General features: G+C 43.7%; 4 protein-coding genes across 6 annotated transcripts; 2 read left to right on the forward strand and 2 right to left on the reverse strand.

Annotated features, from left to right (window-relative positions):
- Positions 1 to 48: 48 nt before the first annotated feature.
- Positions 49 to 1,735, reverse strand: NCU09640 (MFS toxin efflux pump; the record flags this gene model as incomplete). Its single annotated transcript, XM_953078.3, has 2 exons — positions 49 to 716; positions 778 to 1,735. The coding sequence occupies 2 exons, from the start codon at positions 1,733 to 1,735 to the stop codon at positions 49 to 51; spliced, it is 1,626 nt and encodes a 541-aa protein (XP_958171.3).
- A 4,748-nt stretch (positions 1,736 to 6,483) lies between these two features.
- NCU09641 (hypothetical protein) lies at positions 6,484 to 8,551 on the forward strand (the record flags this gene model as incomplete). Its single annotated transcript, XM_953079.3, has 2 exons — positions 6,484 to 6,632; positions 6,712 to 8,551. 2 exons carry the CDS (start codon positions 6,484 to 6,486, stop codon positions 8,549 to 8,551), a joined length of 1,989 nt encoding a protein of 662 aa, XP_958172.3.
- A 622-nt stretch (positions 8,552 to 9,173) lies between these two features.
- NCU10572 lies at positions 9,174 to 10,934 on the forward strand. Of its 2 annotated transcripts, XM_011396032.1 has the most exons (5): positions 9,174 to 9,287; positions 9,389 to 9,914; positions 10,021 to 10,128; positions 10,214 to 10,375; positions 10,450 to 10,934. In XM_011396032.1, the coding sequence occupies exons 2-4, from the start codon at positions 9,580 to 9,582 to the stop codon at positions 10,302 to 10,304; spliced, it is 534 nt and encodes a 177-aa protein (XP_011394334.1). In that variant the 5' UTR covers positions 9,174 to 9,287; positions 9,389 to 9,579; the 3' UTR covers positions 10,305 to 10,375; positions 10,450 to 10,934. The 2 variants fall into 2 exon arrangements, with proteins under 2 accessions (XP_011394334.1, XP_011394335.1); XM_011396033.1 differs by lacking the exon at positions 9,174 to 9,287 and having other exon boundaries at positions 9,298 to 9,914.
- On the reverse strand, positions 10,663 to 13,896 carry NCU09642. Of its 2 annotated transcripts, XM_011396020.1 has the most exons (4): positions 13,826 to 13,896; positions 11,793 to 13,760; positions 10,751 to 11,714; positions 10,663 to 10,685 (listed from the first exon to the last, which is right to left on the reverse strand). In XM_011396020.1, the coding sequence occupies exons 2-3, from the start codon at positions 13,485 to 13,487 to the stop codon at positions 11,010 to 11,012; spliced, it is 2,400 nt and encodes a 799-aa protein (XP_011394322.1). In that variant the 5' UTR covers positions 13,488 to 13,760; positions 13,826 to 13,896; the 3' UTR covers positions 10,663 to 10,685; positions 10,751 to 11,009. The 2 variants fall into 2 exon arrangements, with proteins under 2 accessions (XP_011394322.1, XP_011394321.1); XM_011396019.1 differs by lacking the exon at positions 13,826 to 13,896 and having other exon boundaries at positions 10,671 to 11,714; positions 11,793 to 13,813.
- Between the last annotated feature and the right edge of the window lie 6,963 nt (positions 13,897 to 20,859).

The following is a 20,859-nucleotide window of genomic DNA, read 5'->3' on the forward strand; positions in this document are numbered from 1 at the left end:
CCCCGCCGCACACCATTGGCCACCGGCTCACCTTCGTTCTCTCGGCTATCAGTGCCAGATTTGGGCCTGTTGCTTTTCTCCTCCTCCCTTCTGGATCTTCCTCCACTCGAAGCAACAGGCAGCAAGAAAAGTACATCCAGCCGCAGCAGCGCTAATGTAGAAGGTGTTCCTCAACCCCAGAGTATACGCGCCTAGGACTGCATTAGTAGCATCCTCACGACCCATGTTCGTCAGGACCTGGCGGATGTCCGAAGCACCGCTATTGATGATCAGCTCTGGGCTGATATCCGGTGCATCCCGAACAAGGTTGTTGATGATACCGTTCTGGAAAACACTCTGCGCCACCGCAATGAACACCGCGCCCCCGAACGATTGGAAGAACTGGACGCATGCCGTGGCTTGGGGGATCAGATGCTGTGGAAGAACGTTTTGCACAACGAGGATGCCGGCCTGGAAACAGACGCCTGTTCCTAGCCCGGCCACAACTTGGTATCCGAACCACTTGGAAAAGGGTGTGTCGAGCCAAAATGTGGTGATGAGCCCGGCACCGGCTGTCATCAGAGCCGTCTCAAAGAGGACCACAGGGTTGATGCAGCCGAAGATGGTGATTAGGGCTCCGCTGGCCATAGAGGCAAGAACGAAGGAAATCAGGTAGGGAAGTAGCTTGATACCAGCCTCGATGGCCGAGTCCCCTTTGACTGCTTGGAAGTAAAGTGCTGCCCAGGCTAGTTAGAAGTCGTTCCAGAGGATGCTGCAGGCAAGCAAGATACAACTCACCAAGATAAAAGACGAGAGGAAAAAAGTACGCGCCAACAAACATGGCAAACATCATGGCCGCCAAGACATTGCGGTCCTTGAAGAAATGCGGTGGTAAAAGGCCTCGATCTTGCTGCCAGATCTCAATCCCAACAAAGATCAGAGTCATGACTGCCGCCCCGACAAAGAGGCCAATCACCACAGAGCTGTTCCATGGATAATCGGCGCCTCCCCACTGTAGAGCAAGCAGCAACATGATAATGGCTGGAATGAACGTGGCCGCCCCTATCAAGTCCAGCTGCAAAAGCTTTGAAACAAACGACGCCTTGGAATTGCCAATCTCAGCGCCGCGTTTATCGTCATTTGCATTCCTCGGTATCCTGAGAAAGAAGAAGATGACCGCCATCGCCGCCCCTCCAAGCGGTAGATTGATATAGAAACACCACCTCCACGTAACTTTATCTGTAAATGCCCCTCCAAGCAACGGTCCGACAACACTAGACACGCCCCAAAGCCCCCCAAAAACACCAAACATGACTGGCCTTCTTCTCAGTGGCATTGTATAGGTCAGAATCACCATTGCCCCTGAGAAAATACCCGCAGTCCCCAGACCAGCAACAGCCCGACCAACGATGAAAGCGGTAGAGCTGGGCGCAACACCTGAGATCAAACTGCCTAGTTCGAAAAGGGCAACGGCTCCCAAAAACGTCCACCGGATATCAAAGAGCGTGTATATGTTGCCGTACATGGGCTGGAGGGCTGTGGTGGTCAAGAGGTAGGAGGCACCGTACCACCCAATGTCCTTGATGGAGGCGAATTGGGTAGTGATGGCGCCTAAGGCAGGGGCGATGATCGTTTGATCGAGGGCAACAAGGAAGACGGAAACGCAGAGCGAGAGGATAATGAGCGTCAAGTGGAGGCCGGTTGGATATTTGGTTTCGTCGGTGGGAGATGTTGTTGTTTCCTCTACAGCCGTCATGGTTTTGTCGGTGTCATGGGCTTCGATGTCCTGTTGGGATGTTTCCCTCTTGTCAGGCATGGAGCTCCTGGGGGGGTTGGCTCGTGGGAGAGGCTCCATCGTTGCAGCGTCTGTTGTTGAGGCAAAAATCACTTTGAGAATAAGGTGCGAGTACCTCTATGCAACTAGGACCTAGGTGTGTATAACTCTGAGAAAATTTTTGGTAGGTAGTGTGGGTAACGATGAAACTTGAAAACTTGACTGCTTTTCGTGGTGGATGGATGCTGGAAGGAAAGTGAAGGGTTGGCCCGACCTGGATGCTTCGTCTACACCTCTGCCGGCCTACAAATTCCTGGTGGTTACCTAGAGGTGTAGGTGGCCTGGTACTGCCACCTTATAATATTCAGGGGTTGGGAAGGGACTGTGAGGAACACCGTCGATCTCTTGGACGCAAAATAACGTTGAGGTTATCACCGGGCACTTTTTCCTTCACCAAGGACAGTTGCATTGGAATAGTTTTCAGTACGCTCTGCATGGCCTATACAACCTTACCTGGCAATCATCAACTGGATACTACATGAAAGGGCCACTTTTCACATTTTGTCTCTTCGTTCAGAACCTCAAAGTAGGGGGGCATCTACGTGGCAGACCAAGCATGAAGGCCAAGTTAGCGAGGCCACCAGCTATACCAAGATGTGGGTTCGTCAAAATGGCTGAATGGCTGGATTCTGGCACTTCGGGCCCGAACTGAAGCCATGGAGGTTGGTAATGCGAAACTGGCCAATAAAGCAAGCACAGAGGCAGGGAAGGGGACATGGAATGTCACCAAAGGGCAGCGTGAAGCTTCTGGTACATGTATTGGTACACCTGAAAGCAGGGCACTCACCACCTAGAGGTACCGATAGAGACCATTTTTGCATAACGCGAATTCTTGGCCCATAGAGGTCAAGTTGCTAGAGGTAGGCATGTTTAGGTACCCACGCAAAGACGTTGAATTCACCTGGAGTCCCGAACATGGATACAACATGGATTAAACTCAAACACGGTCTAAACACAGCTTGCTGCTGCTTCTTGTACCTACCTCTGAGTTACGTACCTTCAAGGTACCTACTTAGGTACATGATGAAACCAACCGAAAATCAACGTTGTCCTCGTCTCCGCCGCCCCAACGGAAGTGTAGGTAGGTACCCTCCCTGCCTGTGGTGCAGTTTCTGATGTCACTATGTATACCTAGCTAGGTACATAACTGACTGTTCGGCACCAACTTGGAAAGACGGCAGGGATTAGTACTAGGTTAGGTAATGTACATAGTAGGAGAGTAGTTCCTCAAGCTTCCACTCGGTTACAGGCACCCATGCATTGCTTTGCTGCCATTTGCTGGACTCCCGATTGCGCAACTCTGTACAACATCACACCCTCCCATAGGTACCTACCTCTAGGTACCGACGTGATGTTATTCCGCTAAAGTCTGGTTTCACACCAATATGAACGTTACCTCTACCAAGTATCCGCCGACAAACATCTCGCAATGCTGCCCTCACCCGAGCTTCTTTAAGGTTTTGCCTCCAAGGCCCATGTACCTACCTAGTCGGCCTGCACATGATTGGTCCATAGCCGCCAGCTTGTTTCGCGAGGCTCTGTTTGCGATCACAAGGAATGACGGGACTGCTATGTCCAAGGCGGAAACCCAAGACAGATAGAAATCTTTCAGAACGTAACAGATTGATGCCAACATTCTGGAAGCTTCGTGGACAGGTTGAACTGCGTCGCAGTGCGCTGCGGGATCTCGCCGCTAACGAACGTTGGAAGGATCGGAGTGTCCGGGCATCCAATCGGCCCCTTCACGGCTTCAACTTCCTCGACAAGCTGGCATGTACACAGTACATACATGTACGTACCATAGTAAGACCTAATTCCTTAGCACCCGCACCGGTCTAGGCGGCCAGGCCCGTTCCGATGACTAGCCGCATACGAACAACTTGTTAGCGCGGTGAACTTGCAACTGGCGACTATGTATGTACCTAGGTACCTTAACTCCATCGTCCCTTCAAACGATGAGCGGAGTGACCACCTCTACTGGACAAGTTTAGTGTACTGCCGGCAGAGGAGCATGACCCACGTTCTTTGCTGCCTTCTTTCTCCCTAGGAGCTCCTGCCTCGAGAATTGTTGGTTGGTGCTGACGTCAGCCTCGAATCATCAGAGATTACCTCTAGCGAGCGAGAAAATATGTAGGTGACTTTACGAAGCAGAAGCAGAAGGGTTGCATTCCAAGCGACGACTAGCCCAGGAACAGTTGAGGGAATATGATCCATTGTGGGGGTGGGCTAGAAAGTGGGCTGTGTTAGTGGAGCGCATCTCCCCGAGTTCCCCGAACTGATGCCCTGGCCGTAGTGGAGAGGCCTGGTCACTGTCCACCAGCACAGAATCCCGCCAGTTGTCGCCATTTCCATTTGGATGCGCAGGGCTCCCGTCGTTTCTCTGGACGCGAGGATCTTGCAGAAACAGCATCTTGGACCTCCTCCGTGCTCCATCGGGTCCAGTTCCCGCTGGCCAAGACTTTTGCAAAAAGTTGAAAGAGGGAAAGCGCCTCAATTTAGCAAAAAGACGAGAAGCTCCACCTTCGGCTTGACTTCCGACAACTGCTCATGGCTGGAGAAATGTCTGACTTGGTCGGTTAGTCCAAAGAAAAAAAGGGTACACAACCCTGTGAATAAAAGGCTCCGCACTCGTCAGTGTCTGGTACATACTCAAGGATTGGCTGGGTACATGTATCACAACAGAGGGACTTACATGTATACACTATATTTTTCTGCTTCAACAATGTTCACTTGTAATAAACAGACGCCGGTCAAGTCTTCCGGCAAGGCGTGGTGGACACTAGCTGTAGGTGTGGAGTGGGGTGGGTGAGGGTAATAATTAGTAGGGGTAAGAATCCTTCCATCAAGTTGCAAGCGTTACAGTGTAAGGTGCTTCGTTGTTGCCTGAGCAGTGAGATCACTATATTTTCCTTTAATGGCAGGTGCATGAGGGATACACCAGGAAGTACGGGTTTAGATTGATCCGACGTTCAAGGATTTGTTCATAATATGCACGGAAAAAACATAACGTTTATTCAACACTGGAGCCATTCTCGGATGGCAGAACTCGAGAAGAAAAGTGATAGATGAGAGTGGGCGAGAGGTTATTCTGTCTGTAGACGGGATCGTACGGGAAGGATCATGTACCTCTACTCTACATGCTATAGTTCGGAGTAGCGTTGTTGTGTACTGCATGCACCGCAAGCGAGATAAATTCAGGTTGATGATACATAGATGTATCCATCACACGCGGGATATGTCTTGATTGGGCGTATCTGAGCAATGTAGAGGTAGGTTATCCAACTTGATATTGGTCAGGTCGTCCCTGCTCAGCCCAGGTGGTTTTTCATCTTACTAGAATAGGAAGGATGAGCCGAGCCTTGACTTCTGACTGTCCACGAGCTGTTCGCCATGGAACAAAAGAACGTGCTTAACGCCAATTGCCTAACACTGCAATCGGGAATCGGCAAACACCAAGGTACCTCTACAATCCTGCCTCTACTGTGATCAAGTTGATAGGAGGCATCATCGTATAGCCTTGAATTTGCCGACGGAAGTCTTTCCTCAAGCTTGTTGCAGCCAATTGAACCTTTGTCTTGCCTCCATGTGCCTCAAATAATCACATACGGTATCATGGAAGGATTCAGTTGATCGCAACGTAACGCATGACTTTTGTTTGGGATCGAGGCCTTTGTCTTACGCCAATCACCTGATACGACAGGACCCTGACCGGGCGCAAGGGACTAGAGGTATACTATTCGGTACAATGGAGAAGAGGAGGACATTGATAAGGTAGCGAGGTCCAAGTAACCGTGTGCACCACCCTCCGTGCGTGATTTATCCGACACTTCATTCATACAAGAAGTGCTTATGTCTTGCCGCCTCGCACTTCAGAAGGATTGCCAAGCCTGGGACTTTAACATTCTGTCGATTTTTGGCTGTACAGTATCCCACCATGAGCTTTGTTCCCGCCCCTCCTCGGAAACGACCAATCTCTTCGTGTCTACCATGCTACAATCGCAAACAGAAGGTTGGTAGGACAAAAACGTTGCGGATGATCGCATCCCAATTCCATGCTTCGGGTTTTGAGCCATGTGCTAACAGTGCTACGCCGACAGTGTAACCGAGAGATCCCGTGTAACCACTGCTCTCGCCGACGGTGCATTGAGTCTTGCGTCTACTACGCAAACCCCAGTTCCAGCTCAGCGGCCAGTCCCGGTGCATCATCCGCATCGTCGTCATCCACGACAGCGCCTTCGATCACGTTAGGCATACAGAAAGAACCACCACGCCGGTTCGAGAGATATTCCGCCAGATTCGCACTAAAGAACGAAGAGTACACATACTCTAATAGTCAGCGACGGAGGAGTGGAAGTTGGGGAGGCCGGGATCTGCCTCGGAATGAGTGGGGCCGGTGGGGTGGTACTGCCGGAGCGGGAGCGGGAGCGGGAGCGGGCGCAGGAACGGGTTCTTATCCGGGATGTTCGTCCGGATTTGCGAGATCACGCTCTTGGACAAAGACCACGGAGGCGTGGTCGGGACGGGCTCTGGCTGAATCGTTTGGCTACTTCGAAGGGAGTAAAAGCAACACACTGGCGCTCATCCAAAAGGCGAGTGGAACTCCATGTCGTGGTCCCAAACATACCTCCTAGAGGTACAACTGTAGAGACGTGAGCTAACAATTGATGTAGATGGGACTCGGTCAGGACAATCTCGACTCTGAGAGCTCTCCAGTTCTTGTAGCTGAAACCGCCGAAGATGTTCATCGCGTCATGCGCGACATTCCCGATCGACAGATCATCGACTTTCTGGTGCAATTCTTTGTAAGAGAGATCAGCTGGTACGTCCCACGGTTACATCCATCCTCCCCACCCACAGCTTCATGTCTGTTCCGAACTGACCATGATTCGTCCCACCAGGATGGATCAGGTAGTCCACGTTCCGTGGCTGATGAGCAAGTATCAAGACTGGTGTAACACACTTTCGGCAGAGGAATGCCGTGCTGCTGACGCCAACGACGTACCCAGGCAAATCCGCGTGATGGACGTGGATTTTGTCGTCCTGTTGCTTCGCATTGTCTCATATGCCTTGCAATTCCTACCTTCTCCGATTTATCCACTCGATCGGATCCGTGGTGTGCTGCTTGCCGATGTGCGCAATGAGTGCGATGATATCGCCAATACTCTGGAGGCCATGAGCTGGGCGCTCGATGGCCGAGGATCCTTGATTCGAGTCCATCAAGTTGCATTTGCCGCGCTCAAGTCCCAAACCGAAGGCAACATCAAGGCCTGCTGGGAAACCGTGAGTCGTGCTATTCGCATCGCCCAGAGCATAGGTATTCACAGCGATAGCGTAACCGCGATTGGGGCGAATGAAACCGAAAAGGAAATGGCTCGTCGCATCTTCTGCAACCTTTACGCCTGGGACAGTCTTCTTTCGCGCCAGCTAGACCGCATGCACGCACTTCCAGGCCGCCTGCACCCCAGAAACTGGCCTCAGCTGCACGCTCTTCCCGAGTACAGAGACAGGGGAGAACAAACACCACCAACAATGTCCCTCAACCGCGGCCTGGAAGCGCCCGACCCCTTCACTGAACGGCTTCTCCAAGCCCGTCTGGCCGATTTTTGGCGGAGCGTCAGCCCCTTGCAGGGCAACGAAGATGACATTATGGCAGCTGAAGAGCGATACGACAAGTTTTCGCGCGAGTTCCTCTCCCAGCTCCCTCCAGCATTCGCTCTTGCCGACGCAGACGAGTCGTGGGACAGACTCTTGCCCAAACTACCTCTCCAGCGACAAATGCTCCACATGGCCATCTACGACTCGTTATGCTGGAACTTCCGACCGCTGCTGTTTTGGCATCCCTCGAGTTCGTTGTCCTTGCCCCCTTACAAGGTACTCCTCCTGAGATACCAGAAGAGAGGTGTGGCCGGTGCTGCTTTGCGGTCACTCGAGGCTGTCACGCGTTTGCATGCACTCTTGGGGGGCTGCCATACTCGGCTTCCGGGCATCGTCATGTCGACCTTTGAGGCGGCTGTGCTGCTGCTGCAATTATTGGCGGATCCATCGTTTCCGGAAGATGACAGCTGCTTGAGCATGCATCAGCAGCAGCAGCAGCAGCAGCAGCAGCAACAGCACATCACACCCCGATTGGACCCAATGCGGGCGAACGCACACATGGTCAATAGGGCAGCTTGCATGGAGGCTGTAGAAGGAGCGGTCAAGCGGCTCAAGATGCTTGCGGAGGTGAGTGGCCTCGCGGATATTGGGGCAAACACGCTGGTAGAGCTGCTGAGAAGGACGACAACTTTGGAAGAAGGAAGTCGCACAGAGGTGGTAGCAAACAATCAACTGCCCCTGGAGACGGATGTGAGCACATCAAAAGACCTAACAGCAGGGGCGATGAATGATACGATCTATGTGGCAACCCAGGACCACGCCGGCCTGCAGGTGCCCCAGGGTCAAGGGCAGGAGGTCGAGTCTGCCGAGAGCTTGCACGATACCCCCAGGACGACTACAAGCTCTCTGGCGGGTGAGACGGTGGTAGACGAGGCTACCATGGTCACGGGCTGGAATGTCGCATCTGACGAGTCGATTGATGTGAGCTTGTCGATGGATATGCCCTCCTCCCTGCAGGACTTCATGTCGACGATGACGGTGGGGGATATGGCGACCTGGTCTGCATTTGATGAATCCAGCATCTTTCCGCCGGAATCTGAGTACGTAGGCGACATCCCAGCGACAGAGACATTCAAAGGTTGAAAAGTTGTACTTGCAGTGAGTGTAGACAAGCCAAAGTTGGATGGCGGTTGCGTTAAGGTCCTCGACGCGGGGTGGGCGGCGGGGCGCGGCTTTCCAGTCGGGTATGTTGTGGCACCTGACCTCATTGTGGAGGTCGGGTTCAGACGAACCTGTAATGAATTAGATGCGCTATTAACTCAAAGCCCCGATTGCCACTGTAATTTCCGTTAGTGCAGTAACTGCCCCGCCGTACGGTGGACCCCCCTTGGCCCTTCAATCCTTACAGCCCCGGATTTCGCCAAGACGGAGGCATCGAAGGGAGACACTCGCGCTTCGGTTGACGAACAGGAAGGACTGTCTGGCATCGCGATTGCATTCTGGATTGGGAAATGGCAAGTGAAAGTTGGCGGCAGAGGAGGACCTCTCAGTAGAACTTAATGGAACAAAATAGAATTTGTGAGAGATACCTGGGTATTGACGTTCAAAAGGGCGACTTATAACTCTCCTCGTTACCATGTATACCGTGCTCAGAACACAGTACAACCCCCTTTGCGAATGCATCATAGTCACATGGGTAGGTATTAATACGGCTGAGAGCAGATTCAAGCTCTTTTTTTTCTCGCTTTGGTTCTTCAGGGGTGAGAAATGGAGGGGCGCTACTGCATCGGGCGTCGGTTAATCGGCCATTGTGGTGTCATGAGCCGATGACCCCTAACCATTGGCTGATAAACGCTGGGCTGTCTGTACTGTGTTCGAAGTAAGTAAGACGGAAGTCCAAAACACATCACAGTTCAAACGACGAGCCAAACCGTAGCAAAGGATTCTGGCTGACAAATTGTCTTTGTTCGCTTGGTTCAGTTCGTGTTCGCTTGATGGCAGGATGTACTACTTGCGAATGCAACACCTGTCTATGAGGGAGCTTCGGAGATAAAGCATCATAGGTCCCCGGACAATCTGTACCTACCTTACCTCAGACCTTCAAGTAGTCAGGATCGATCATCATTCAGCATTGAACCAGCAACACTCACACTCAAAAGTCTCAGTCAAAGATGGCCTCCTTCCTCATTACCGGCGCTTCAAGAGGTCTTGGACTTGCCTTCGTCAAGGAACTCGCCTCTCGCAAGTCCTCCGAAGTCAGCAACATCTTTGCTGGCGCTCGCAGCAACGTCCCTGCCCTGCAGGAGCTTTCCAAGACCGACCCCCGTGTCCAATTTGTCAAGCTCGATGTTACCAACCCGGAATCCATCAAGGAAGCGGCTGCCCAGGTCGAGAAGAAGCTGGAGGGCAAGGGACTCGATGTTTTGATCAACAACGCAGCCGTCTGCCACTATGACATGCAGAAGATGACCAACCCGACGGTGGAGAAGGATATCATGAGGGAAATGTAAGTTCCTTTTTCCTTCATTGGTTGCAAGTGTGTCGTGAATTTTCAGTACCTGCGCGCGGTACATCCTCACATGAGTACCTACTAACTAGTTGTACGCTTGCAGGACCGGCCTGGAGGAAGAATTCCAAGTCAACGTCTTGGGCGTCCAGTACACCACTCGGGAGTTCCTTCCTCTGGTGGAGAAGTCTGAGCTGAAGAAGGTTGTCAACATGTAAGAATGCCCCCCCCCCCCCCCCCCCCCCCCATATCAAATCTCCATGGTAACAGAACAACTAACAATTTATACCCACATCCAGTACCAGCACTTCGGCTCAATCTCCTCCGCTTCCGACCCGGCTATTGCTTGGTCGCCTTGCCCGGCCTACAAGATCACAAAGGCGGCTTTGAACGCTCTGACTGTCCAATATGCGCTGGAGTATCAGAACAAGGGCTTTTCCTTCATTGCTCTCTGCCCTGGAGTACGTCCATGTCCTTTTCTTCGGTGAATCATGAGTATTTCTGTGGGCGGTGACTGACATTGATGTGTAAACAGTGGCTAAAGACAGATCTCGGCAGCCAGATGGCTGATCTGACAACCGAGGAGGGTGCCAAAGCCTCGTTGGACATTATCCTGACACCTGGACAGGTGTACAACGGGAAGTTCCCCATGATCAAGGTCAAGGGCTGGGAGACCCAGGAGGAGGCTGCGTCCCATGGCGGATACGCTGGAAAGAACGTGTACGATGGCCGTAACATTCCCTGGTAAAGGAGAGCTGTGGAATATGGATCCTGTAAACAAACCTCAGCCAGTTAGCCAATCAGATTGCCTGAAGTTGTAATGCTCATTTCCATACCAAGCGATACCGTCAAGTATCTCTGAGCAGCAAACTGATATGTCTCGGGAAAGACTCCGCAGCAGTTGCTCGGGTAGGAAACGAATGAGATTGAGATGTGACCTGAACAGAAAGATGTAACGCCTGGGGAAACTGGAGTTGGAAGCAGCGCCTTCCAGAAAAAAATCGGGAAGTCACATTCCGCCGCATACAATAACACACGCTTTTTTTCTTCTAGAATACCCAAAACAGAAGAGATCAAGCGCTCATCCTACACCCATCACTCCTCCTGTTCTACCTCCGTCATCTTCAACGCTTCTCCCACATCGCTTACAAAGTGTCCTTCACCTCCGACCAAGTCCACAATCCCGCTCCTCTTCATCATCTTCCACACCTCACTGTCCTTGCCTCCGGGGACTCGACTAAAGAAGACCCTCACGCCCCTTTCTCTATAACCCCTGACAATCTCCTCCAGCACCTGCGTCCCGCTCCCATCCATGCTTGTCACTCCATGGACATCAAAAATGATGTTTTTGTTACTGTCTTCCTGCCTCAATCTGGGCAGGGCGGGATGGGCCTCGTTTGTTCCGTAGCGCTCTAGTCTTCTCAGCCTTGACTTGAGTTCGCCGGTGTTGGCAAACGTCAAGGGCTCGGGTATTTTCACAATCAGACATCCCTCAATGAATTCCAAGCGGTCGGGGGAGTCAGTGAAGAACTCTGCGTTCTCGAACCGGTTGGTGCCGGGAATGCGCCCCAGGATCTGGATCCGCGGGCGGGTGGCGTTGCGAATGACCTGCAGCAAAGAGAGACCGACGCCGATGGCCATGCCGAGAGTCAAAGAGAAGAAAATGGTGGAGAGAAGGATGATGGCCATGAGGGCGAGCTCGGGCCAGGCGCGCAGGCGCAGGAAAAAGGTGATATCGTGCGGGCATTCTTCGATCAGAGACCAGGCTACGACGCTGATGAGGGCCGAGAGGACGGGTTTCTATGACGAGTTAGTACAGTATCAAGCGAAGGGAGAGCCGTCCTTGAATGGAACCGCCGAAAAAAAAAAAAAACTTACCGGAAGATAGTAAAGATAGGGAAGGAGGAACAAGATGGTGAACAAGGTCAAGAGGCTGAGGAGGATCGAGCTCATAGGCGTCTTTCCACCAGTAGCCTTGTTGACCTTGCTCCTCCCATACCCTCCAAAGGCAGGTAAGCTCATAAAGCATCCGCCAACAAAGTTTGCCACGCCCAGAGCCACCAGTTCCCTGTTTGCGCTCAGCTGAATCCCAGCAAACGGCTCGCTGCTTGAGAGACTCTTGGCCGCGACCGAACTCTCAAAGAACCCGAGGAGAGCAATCAGAAACGACGTGCCCATCGTGTCCCTTATGAGTTGCATATTGCTAGGCTGGAACGGCCATCTGAACTTGAAGGTCTGATGACTCGCCGCCTCCACTGTCCCCAACACCGCAACGCCCTTTTTATCCCACTGGAACCAATATGCCAAGAACGATGTCAGAACCACGACCAAGAAGCGATCCGGCACGTATGCAACTCCCGGGTACCTTGGCTGCATCCGCCTCTTGATCTCCCTGCAAACCATGATCACCACAAAGCTCGTACCGGCCACCACCGCTGTCAGCTTATGTACCTTATCCAAGTTTCCAAGAATGAATCGCAGCTTCTCCACCGAGCTCCCGTGTCCGATGCCGGGGTGCTTCGCGACAAGATGGTTCAAGCCCAGCTCCGGGATGAGCTGATCAACTGCGATGACTACACCAATTGCAGAGATAAACCCTCTCAAGAACGGCCTCGACAAGACACTATCCAAGAAGCCCAATCTCGCCACGCCAGCAGCAAAGACCATCGCGCCGGCCATACCGGCAACGATTCCACATATCTTGGCATGAAGCACCCTGTCTTCGTCGCCTCCTCTTCCCAGGTCGACACTAGATTTCACCGCCGCGCCCACCAAGAGACTGCCAGCTGCTTCGGGGCCAACGATTAGAGCGGGACATGACCCCAATAGCGCGTATATGAGCGGATTCCAGACGAAGGAGTATAGGCCGTTGATAGCAGGGACGTGTGCAAGGTTATCGGCCAGGGAGAGGGCCATGGGGACATACATCCCTGCGACTGTCAGGGCGGCAATGAAGTCGCCTTTGAAGTAGGACCAACTGTATTCACGAGCCCAGACTAGGACGGGGAGGTAGTAAGAGAGGTACATGCCGGGGGTGTCCTTAACACCATGACGACGGGCAAGATCTCTCGAGGTGTGCATTTTCTGTGTGGTGATGTGAGAGGAGATCTGGCGCTTCCAGCTCTTTCGCTTGTGTTTGGGTTTTCCTGATGCTGGCCCTTCGCCGTTGGGCGACTCGGAGTTATAGGGAGAGAAATCGAGATCGGTGTCGGTGGGTGCGTCAAACGGGAAGCCGGGAAGCGAGTCGGCGTGACTAGCGTTGCTGGGGCTCACGGTTCGGGCATCGGTAAAGGTGCCGTGGCCGCGCTCTTGGGAGAGGAGGCCAGTTCTCTCGTTCGGAGTAACTGAGCGGACAGGATTGTCATTACTGGGCCCAGCGCCGCTATCCTCATCGCCGTCGCGCTCAAAGTCCGAGGTCGAGCTGTATGATGACGAGACAGTGTAGCTCTGTCGGAGACCGCTGGGATGGGCTGGGGCGTGGTCGTGGGTCGGCCCCGTTGGTGCCTGCGCATTAGGCGGGTTCGAGTTCAACGGCCCGGGGATAGAGCGCAACGAGGAAGGTCGGGAGGGCATATTCGCGGCCCTTGGTGATCGGATCCGATCGATTCAGAGCGCGTGTGTTGTTGTCGTCGTCGTCGTCGTCGTCGTCGTCGTCGTCGTGGTAAGCCTCGGCAGCTTGTAGGACTCGGTCGCTATGGCGAATACATCGGTCGGTCGGGATGGCAGCCGTCGGTGTTTTTTGATGGCCCGGTGTCGTCGCGTCGTCGCTCGTGTCTGTTGCTGGGTCGGTCGATGGAGAAGATTAAATATACAAGCCCAACACAGCTGGCGTACACTCCTCAAAGCCTGATCTCAACCAGGTCAGTCGGAAATCGCGGCGTGGAAAACCGAAGCGGGAGATGGGACTTTACCTAAAAGTTACAAATTGTTTTGTTTGGGAAATGGCTTGGCTACCAGTGCGGTCTGCTGCGGTGCGATGCGGTTGGCCATTGGTGCGGGGGACGTCACAGGCCCCTCCAAAAAGACCCCCCCTTGTAACTTGGAGGATCTAGGTGTAGGGGTCTGGACCAGCTGACCAAGTCATGTTTTTGACGGACGTATAGCTCAGGCGACCCCCCCCCTTGTTAGACCCATAAATTCTTATATATATATAACCCTATCCCGAATGACATATGCATTAACGTGCAGCGTACAGAGTACATAGAAGCACTTCGCATTATTGCATTTTTATAAGGTATGGGTTACGCTAAGTATATCCTATTCAGCTGCGAAATAACCCGATCGGTATATTACAACCTTTAGTATATCTATAGTAAATAGTGTAAATAGAAGAGGTTACGAAGTACTTATATACTACTTTACAATATCGCCTATAGTTAAAACTTATTTATAGGAAGGTTGTCGATATAAGGCGATAGCCGTATACTATCCGCTTATATTATAGGTTATATTTTCAGATATACTATTATATATATATAAATTATTTATTCGTATTAATTATCCGAATAGCGTTTTTATATTACTATAAAATACTTCGGATGCAACTTTTAGATATTTAAAAATATAGCTTTAAGTTAATATATACAATAGTATAGGCTTTTAGGGGTTATATTCTTTATATACGAAACTAAATATAAAGTGTGCGTATAGTATATGTAAAGCTACTATAAAGTATTTGTAAAGTATTTATAAAGTATTTACGAAGTATTTATATAATTTTAATTAGTAATTAAATATATTAGTTTTAATATACGCCTAAATATATAAAAAGATTATATTTTCTCTTTTCCTTTCATTACTATTTTCTTCCTTATATTTATTTTATCCTTTTCAATTTCTATTTATTATAAGTAATATAAGGGGTAATACGTCCTTCTTTTCTTATATTCTTCTTATAGTTATTTATTTATTAATACTAGTACTATTTAAATATATTAAAAAGCATCCCTCTAGGATTGTTCACCGAGGATTAGAATACCCCAATTAGTATAGAGAATTTAAATATCGACGCTATAGACTTTAAAGAAATATAAATTATTAATATAACTATAATATTAGATTTATAATACAAAGAAGAAGGTTTACAATTATTCGGCGAATTAGTCCTTAATATTACTATTAATCCTAATTTAGGTATATATATACTTTCGAACGATAATATTAAGCTAGTTCTATTCCGAATTATTTAATTAATTACCTATGCCTTTTCCGACCCCGGTAAAGGGAATTGGGCTTAGCAATTTCAAATTAAAAATTTTATATATTATTACAATTTCTCGAACTTTCCCGAGGATAATACTAGGGGATTAGGCACTATATATATATATATAACTAAGGGTATAAATCTTATTGAAGTAAGGAATTAACGGGATTAGGTAGGTTTTTATATAGTCTTTAATTTACTTTATAATAGTTTTACTAACGGGTTAATAATAGATTTAATAGTATTAGGCTTCTATTTACAGAGAAAGCGAATATAAGTCTATTTATTACCTTTTTTTAGTTAAACGGAATTTAATTACATTAAGAAAGGATATACCGGCGTAAAGATTTACTTTCGTCTTTATTTTCGTATTTAAAAAGTAATTGACGATGGGAGGAGTGTAAATAATATTTTATAATTGTAGTATAACGTACGGGAGGAGTTTGTAGATAGGCGATATTTATAGAATTAGGATAGAAAGTAAATTATAGTATTATAACTCGTCGAACTCCTTCGTAATTATAAGAATTCGAATATAATAAAGGTAAAATATAGAACTCTTAAAGAAAATTATTATTTAATTGCTTTTAAGAGCTTTATAAATTTAGCCTTACCCTTATCTAATTAGAGTGTATATTAATAATTATTTTTATTTAAATAATAAAATATACTATATATAGTATTAAATATTAATACTAAAGAGTAAAGCTTAAATTATATTAAGGAAAGCATTTCTTTTTATCGTATAAGGACGCTACTAGGCAATAGTATTGGGATTTAATTATAGAGGCCTTATAGAATTATAATAGAAGAGGGTAGGTAATTATAATTAGCTTTAAATATAAGGAAAGTAAAAACGATTTTTATATAAAAATTATCTAGAATAAAGCGAAGAAATAATACTATAATATATTCCCCTTCCCTCCGTCCTTACTATAATTTATCTAAACCTAATTTAAGGTTTAATTAATATTTAATAATACTTAATTAATATACCGCCTAAATTAGGGGTATAATATATTTTCAATTCTATATAAATTACAAATAGCTAGTATCCTTACTAAATTCGCTTCGAAATTCTTATATTAATAAATTAAATAAATATTCTATATTGTACTTTATTTATTTACGGAAAATATAACTACAGCCCGCTTATACCCAATAAAATTCCCAATATTCTTCGGAAAAGTATCTTCGAAAGGATTATAATAATTTATAATCTAACCCTTACCCTAGGTAGGTTTCTTTATTATTAATTTTAATTATTTATTTAATTAATATATTTAATAAAATTATATTTATATTTAACTATATTCGAATTTTATTAACGTTAAGGGGCTATATCCCTTATTGAATTTACTAATAGATTTAATAATAATAATTAAATTAGGGCTATAATTCGTAGGTCTAAACTTATTTAATACCCTTCTAGTATTAATAAAGTAGTATTCGTAGTGTAATATATAGGGGAATAAAACCGAGTAAATAAGGTATATAATTCCTTATAAAGTAGTTTGTAGGTTTATAGGAACCTTTTAGAAACCCTTTGAAAATTGTTTAAAAACCCTTCAAAAACCCTTTAGAAACCCTTTACTAACAATATCCTAATATATCCAATATTTTTATTAGGAGGGAAAGTAGCTTATATATATTTATTTCTTTCTAAAGTAATTCAATAAACTAATATAAATAGAGTATTTCAAAGTAGATATATCTTTTAAAAGAATTCGCCAACCCTTCTCTAAAATTATATTTATATTTAAGAGTCGTACTTTTAAGTTAAGTATAATTATTCTCCTATTTAAATATTATTTAAATTATAATTAATAAATTATAATTTACATTTTTATACGAACTTACGTTAACCGTTATTACTTTATTTTCTATTATAAGGTTTTTTAAAAATTTTTTTGTATCTTAGAAGAGAAGTACAATATTCTGCAATAATAGTTTTATATATACCCTAAACGCTGCAGCTCCGACAACTTTCGTTAGAAAGCTATTATATCAAATATAGATTAGCAATAGCTCGGCGGTATATTAATAAGTACTTTATTTAGTAGTACGTTTACTAATATATAATTAACCTTCGGTATATACCTATATAATATTAACCTTAAATATATTTATTAAAAGTATTATTTATAGTAAACGCTTATAGGGTATAAAGTATATTTTAAATACGCTCTTTAAAGTTACAATATTATAAAATCCTTTATAATATAGAAATTAGCGGAATCTTTATTTTATACAAAGGATTACCGAGAATAATTGGAAATTTATATTACAATTCTTCGTAAGTTCCTACAATTATACTAACCCCTTCTTTATATCTTAATAAAGCTTAAACTAATAAGAATATACTATTAGGAAGAGTATATATTAGAGGGTAGTAAATTCTGGGATAGGTTTACTAATTAGGCTAAATATAAAATAGAATAAATTTGGGCTATTACCTTCAATAAAAATATTTTAATAATATTAAGGGAAGTTTATAAAGGAATTTTAGAGTATATTTAAATTACGGAAGCGAATTACTGTATTTCTTATACGTTTAATAAAAATTTGAGCCTTATTAAAGCTTTTGTAGCGTATATTATTATATTATTTTGAATTTTCATTATATATATATTAATTTCTTTTATAGTAGACGTATTTTTAACGTAAAATTAATTTTCTAATATTATTCTAACCTCTAAAGTATTTTTTATATATAGAGTAAATAGAAATATTATTATTATTAGTAGAAGGACAATCCGATTTTTATTACTAACCCTTCTATAAGTAAATTTATTTAAGCCCTAGCAAAGGGTAAATTAGGGTTAAATAATACTAAAATTATACCAGTATAACTAATAGTTTAATAGTGGATAAGAAAGGAAAGGGGAAGGATAGAAATACTAATATAATTATTATTAAATTTAGTAAAATAGTAAATATAGTTTATTATAGTGAAGGTCCGGCTAATCCGATCCTTATAGTTAATTACGCGGTTACTAGTGCCGAATTAGACTCTAATTCGGATTTTTTATCTATTAGAATATTAACTCCCTCTATCAATACTATTAAGAGAGAGAATACTATAATAATAATACTACTACCGAATAGTCCTACTTTGCCTGCTTTATTATAATATCTTACTAAGGGCGAATCTTCCTATACTACGAATATAAAGCGTAGTTAGGATAACGAATTATAATATAACGAAGAACGGGATGTAATTTACTAGTCTAATGCTTATAATTCGTTTAGTACGCCTACTTATAGTAAGTAAGTAAAGTTTTATAAATATATTATTAGCCCTTAACTAATATTATAAATAAATTGCCTTTTAGTACGTATAAAAAGATATATACTACCTATAAAATAGAGGATAATATTAATTAAGTAATAGCTAATATTCGAACTACCCTTCGTTAGTAAAATTTAAAGGGTAAAAGGAAGGTTTATAAATTCAACCTAGTTGAAGTTAAATATTAAGAATAAATAGCCGCTATTAATAGTAAAATTATTAAAAGATAAAGCTATTTAATTAAAAGGGAGAAGGAATTAATCGAAATAGAAAAATATAAAATAAAGGTGGAGAAAGCTTTTAAATAAATTAAATTAGAGATTAAGTAGGAAGAGAACTGGAAGTTAGAATTATAATTTTAATTTTAAAGTAACGTTATATAGAGTAGTAAATTTAATTAAGCTTGTAATATATAGCAAATTTATAACGGTAATAATTAAGTCCTAAGCGGAACTAGTAATATTATAGGACGGAATACAATTCTCGAAAATAATATTATTATAGCCAGTGAAAATAAAGATACTATAAACTAAAGAAGCTATAATTTTAACGAGAGGATAAATTTAAATAGAATTTAAATTATAGGGGACTAGGGCTAGGTGTAGTGTAAAGGTTCTATTAATTTTGCATTATAAAGGTAATAAAAAAGCGTAAGTATAATATTAGTTATACGTTAGTAAGGCCGAAGGAAATAGATAGTAGGGTGTAGTTTTAGATATACAATATTTTAGTCTCGTTAAAGGATATATTTATAAATAAATAATATTTATTATTTACTAACTATATAAAAAAATTGGAAAAAAATATATAATATTTCCGGTAATTACATTTTACACTATTTTTATACAATATTTCCGCCGTCCTTATTTCTACTCCTCTTAAGCCACTTTCTAATTTAGTAATTATCGTTATTGTCTACCTATTCTTAGAATTAGCGTATCTAAAACTTAATTATACTACAATCCTTATTTAAATAATTCGTTTTAAGAGGGTAATCTAGAAAAAATTAACAAGGTATATAAAAATAAAAGCCTATAATATTCGTACCTTTATAGTATTTATCCTTATAACTTTAATATTTATTATAAAGGCTAATACTAACTAACTCTTTTATTATAGCCTAATAAATTTATATATAATTAATTATTACTACCTATTTAATAATAATAAGTATTTACTTATACTATTACTAATAACTAGTAATATATTAGAGAAGTTAGTTTGTAGAGGCCTAAATATACTCTAATTCGGAAGGTTGTTTTAGGAATATATAATTAATTCCTTACCCTATCCGTAAGTAGGGCGAAGTTCAAGTTAATCGGAATCTAAGGATACTACCAATATATCGCCGCCTTCTACCAACGAAGAAGGTATATAGTATTCGTACTAAATAGGCGTTATTTAATAGTAGGTTACCTATTAGTATAATATATAAAAGATTTATATTATTATCCGTAAATATATTACTCTACTTAGGGCTCGGTTTAGTTTAGCCCTCCGAATTAGTATCCGAAGATCTGAAAATAGTATAAGATTCTTAATTTCTATAATTTTAAAAATCGGTTTCCAAACCTCCGTCGCCCTATATTAAAATAGAATAAAGGGAGGAGGTAGTATCCGTAATTTATATACGTATATTAGCGGTAGTTCGTATTAGTAGATATATAAAGTTATTTATATAATTATACTATATAAAACGAATTATAATTATAGGGTTAATGTACTATTTATATATATTTACCTTTATATTCGCGTTATTTGTAAATTTAATAGTAAAAGTTAATTCCTTTAGCTATTTATAATTATAATAGCGCTATTATTTAGAATATTTTATATTAGGTAAAAGCGTTTAGGGAAACCTATTATAGTATCCTAAATTATAAATCTTAATTTAGTTTTAACTAAATAATATAGTTTTCCAATATACGCTTTCCCCTTAAGATAATTAAAGTAGAGGGTTTACTATTGTAAGGCAACGCGATCGTCCGCTTTTAATTATAATATATCTCGAGATGGGTACGAAGTTTGCGTATAGTAAGAAAGCGCTTAATAATATTATATATTATAATTATTACTCCCTTAAAAGCGGGAAAGCAATAATATACTTCGCTATAGGGGATAGTTATATAGCTACCCTACCTTATATTAGTAATTAGTCTATAAGTATTCCTTATAGGGTTACACAAGGGTAAATAACCCCTTACTTATATAGACAATCTACGCGGAATAGCGTATAGGACGCGCGTTAGGTGCTGTATATAGCTAATAGCTAGGCTAAACTATTTATAAATTATTATTAAAATATAAAAGGAGAATAAATAAACTTAAATATACATAATTAGCTAATGCTATTGTAGATAGTGCGTTATAGGAAGGAGAAAAACGAATTAGAAATAGGTAAGGTATAATAATTATAAATAGAAAGGAGAGAAATAGTAGGTAGGGGAGAA

Source organism: Neurospora crassa, linkage group IV (genome assembly GCF_000182925.2).
Source record: "Neurospora crassa OR74A linkage group IV, whole genome shotgun sequence".
NCBI classification, from domain to species: Eukaryota; Fungi; Ascomycota; class Sordariomycetes; order Sordariales; family Sordariaceae; genus Neurospora; species Neurospora crassa.

Excerpts from the sequence above, each read along its gene's own strand:
- NCU09642 (XM_011396020.1), bottom strand. The coding sequence starts at position 13,487 with ATGCCCTCCCGACCTTCCTCGTTGCGCTCTATCCCCGGGCCGTTGAAC. Across the intron at positions 11,715-11,792 it reads CCTATCTTTACTATCTTCCG|AAACCCGTCCTCTCGGCCCT; the intron begins GTAAGTTTTTTT and ends AACTCGTCATAG.
- NCU10572 (XM_011396032.1), top strand. The coding sequence starts at position 9,580 with ATGGCCTCCTTCCTCATTACCGGCGCTTCAAGAGGTCTTGGACTTGCC. Across the intron at positions 9,915-10,020 it reads AAGGATATCATGAGGGAAAT|GACCGGCCTGGAGGAAGAAT; the intron begins GTAAGTTCCTTT and ends GTACGCTTGCAG. Across the intron at positions 10,129-10,213 it reads CTGAAGAAGGTTGTCAACAT|TACCAGCACTTCGGCTCAAT; the intron begins GTAAGAATGCCC and ends ACCCACATCCAG.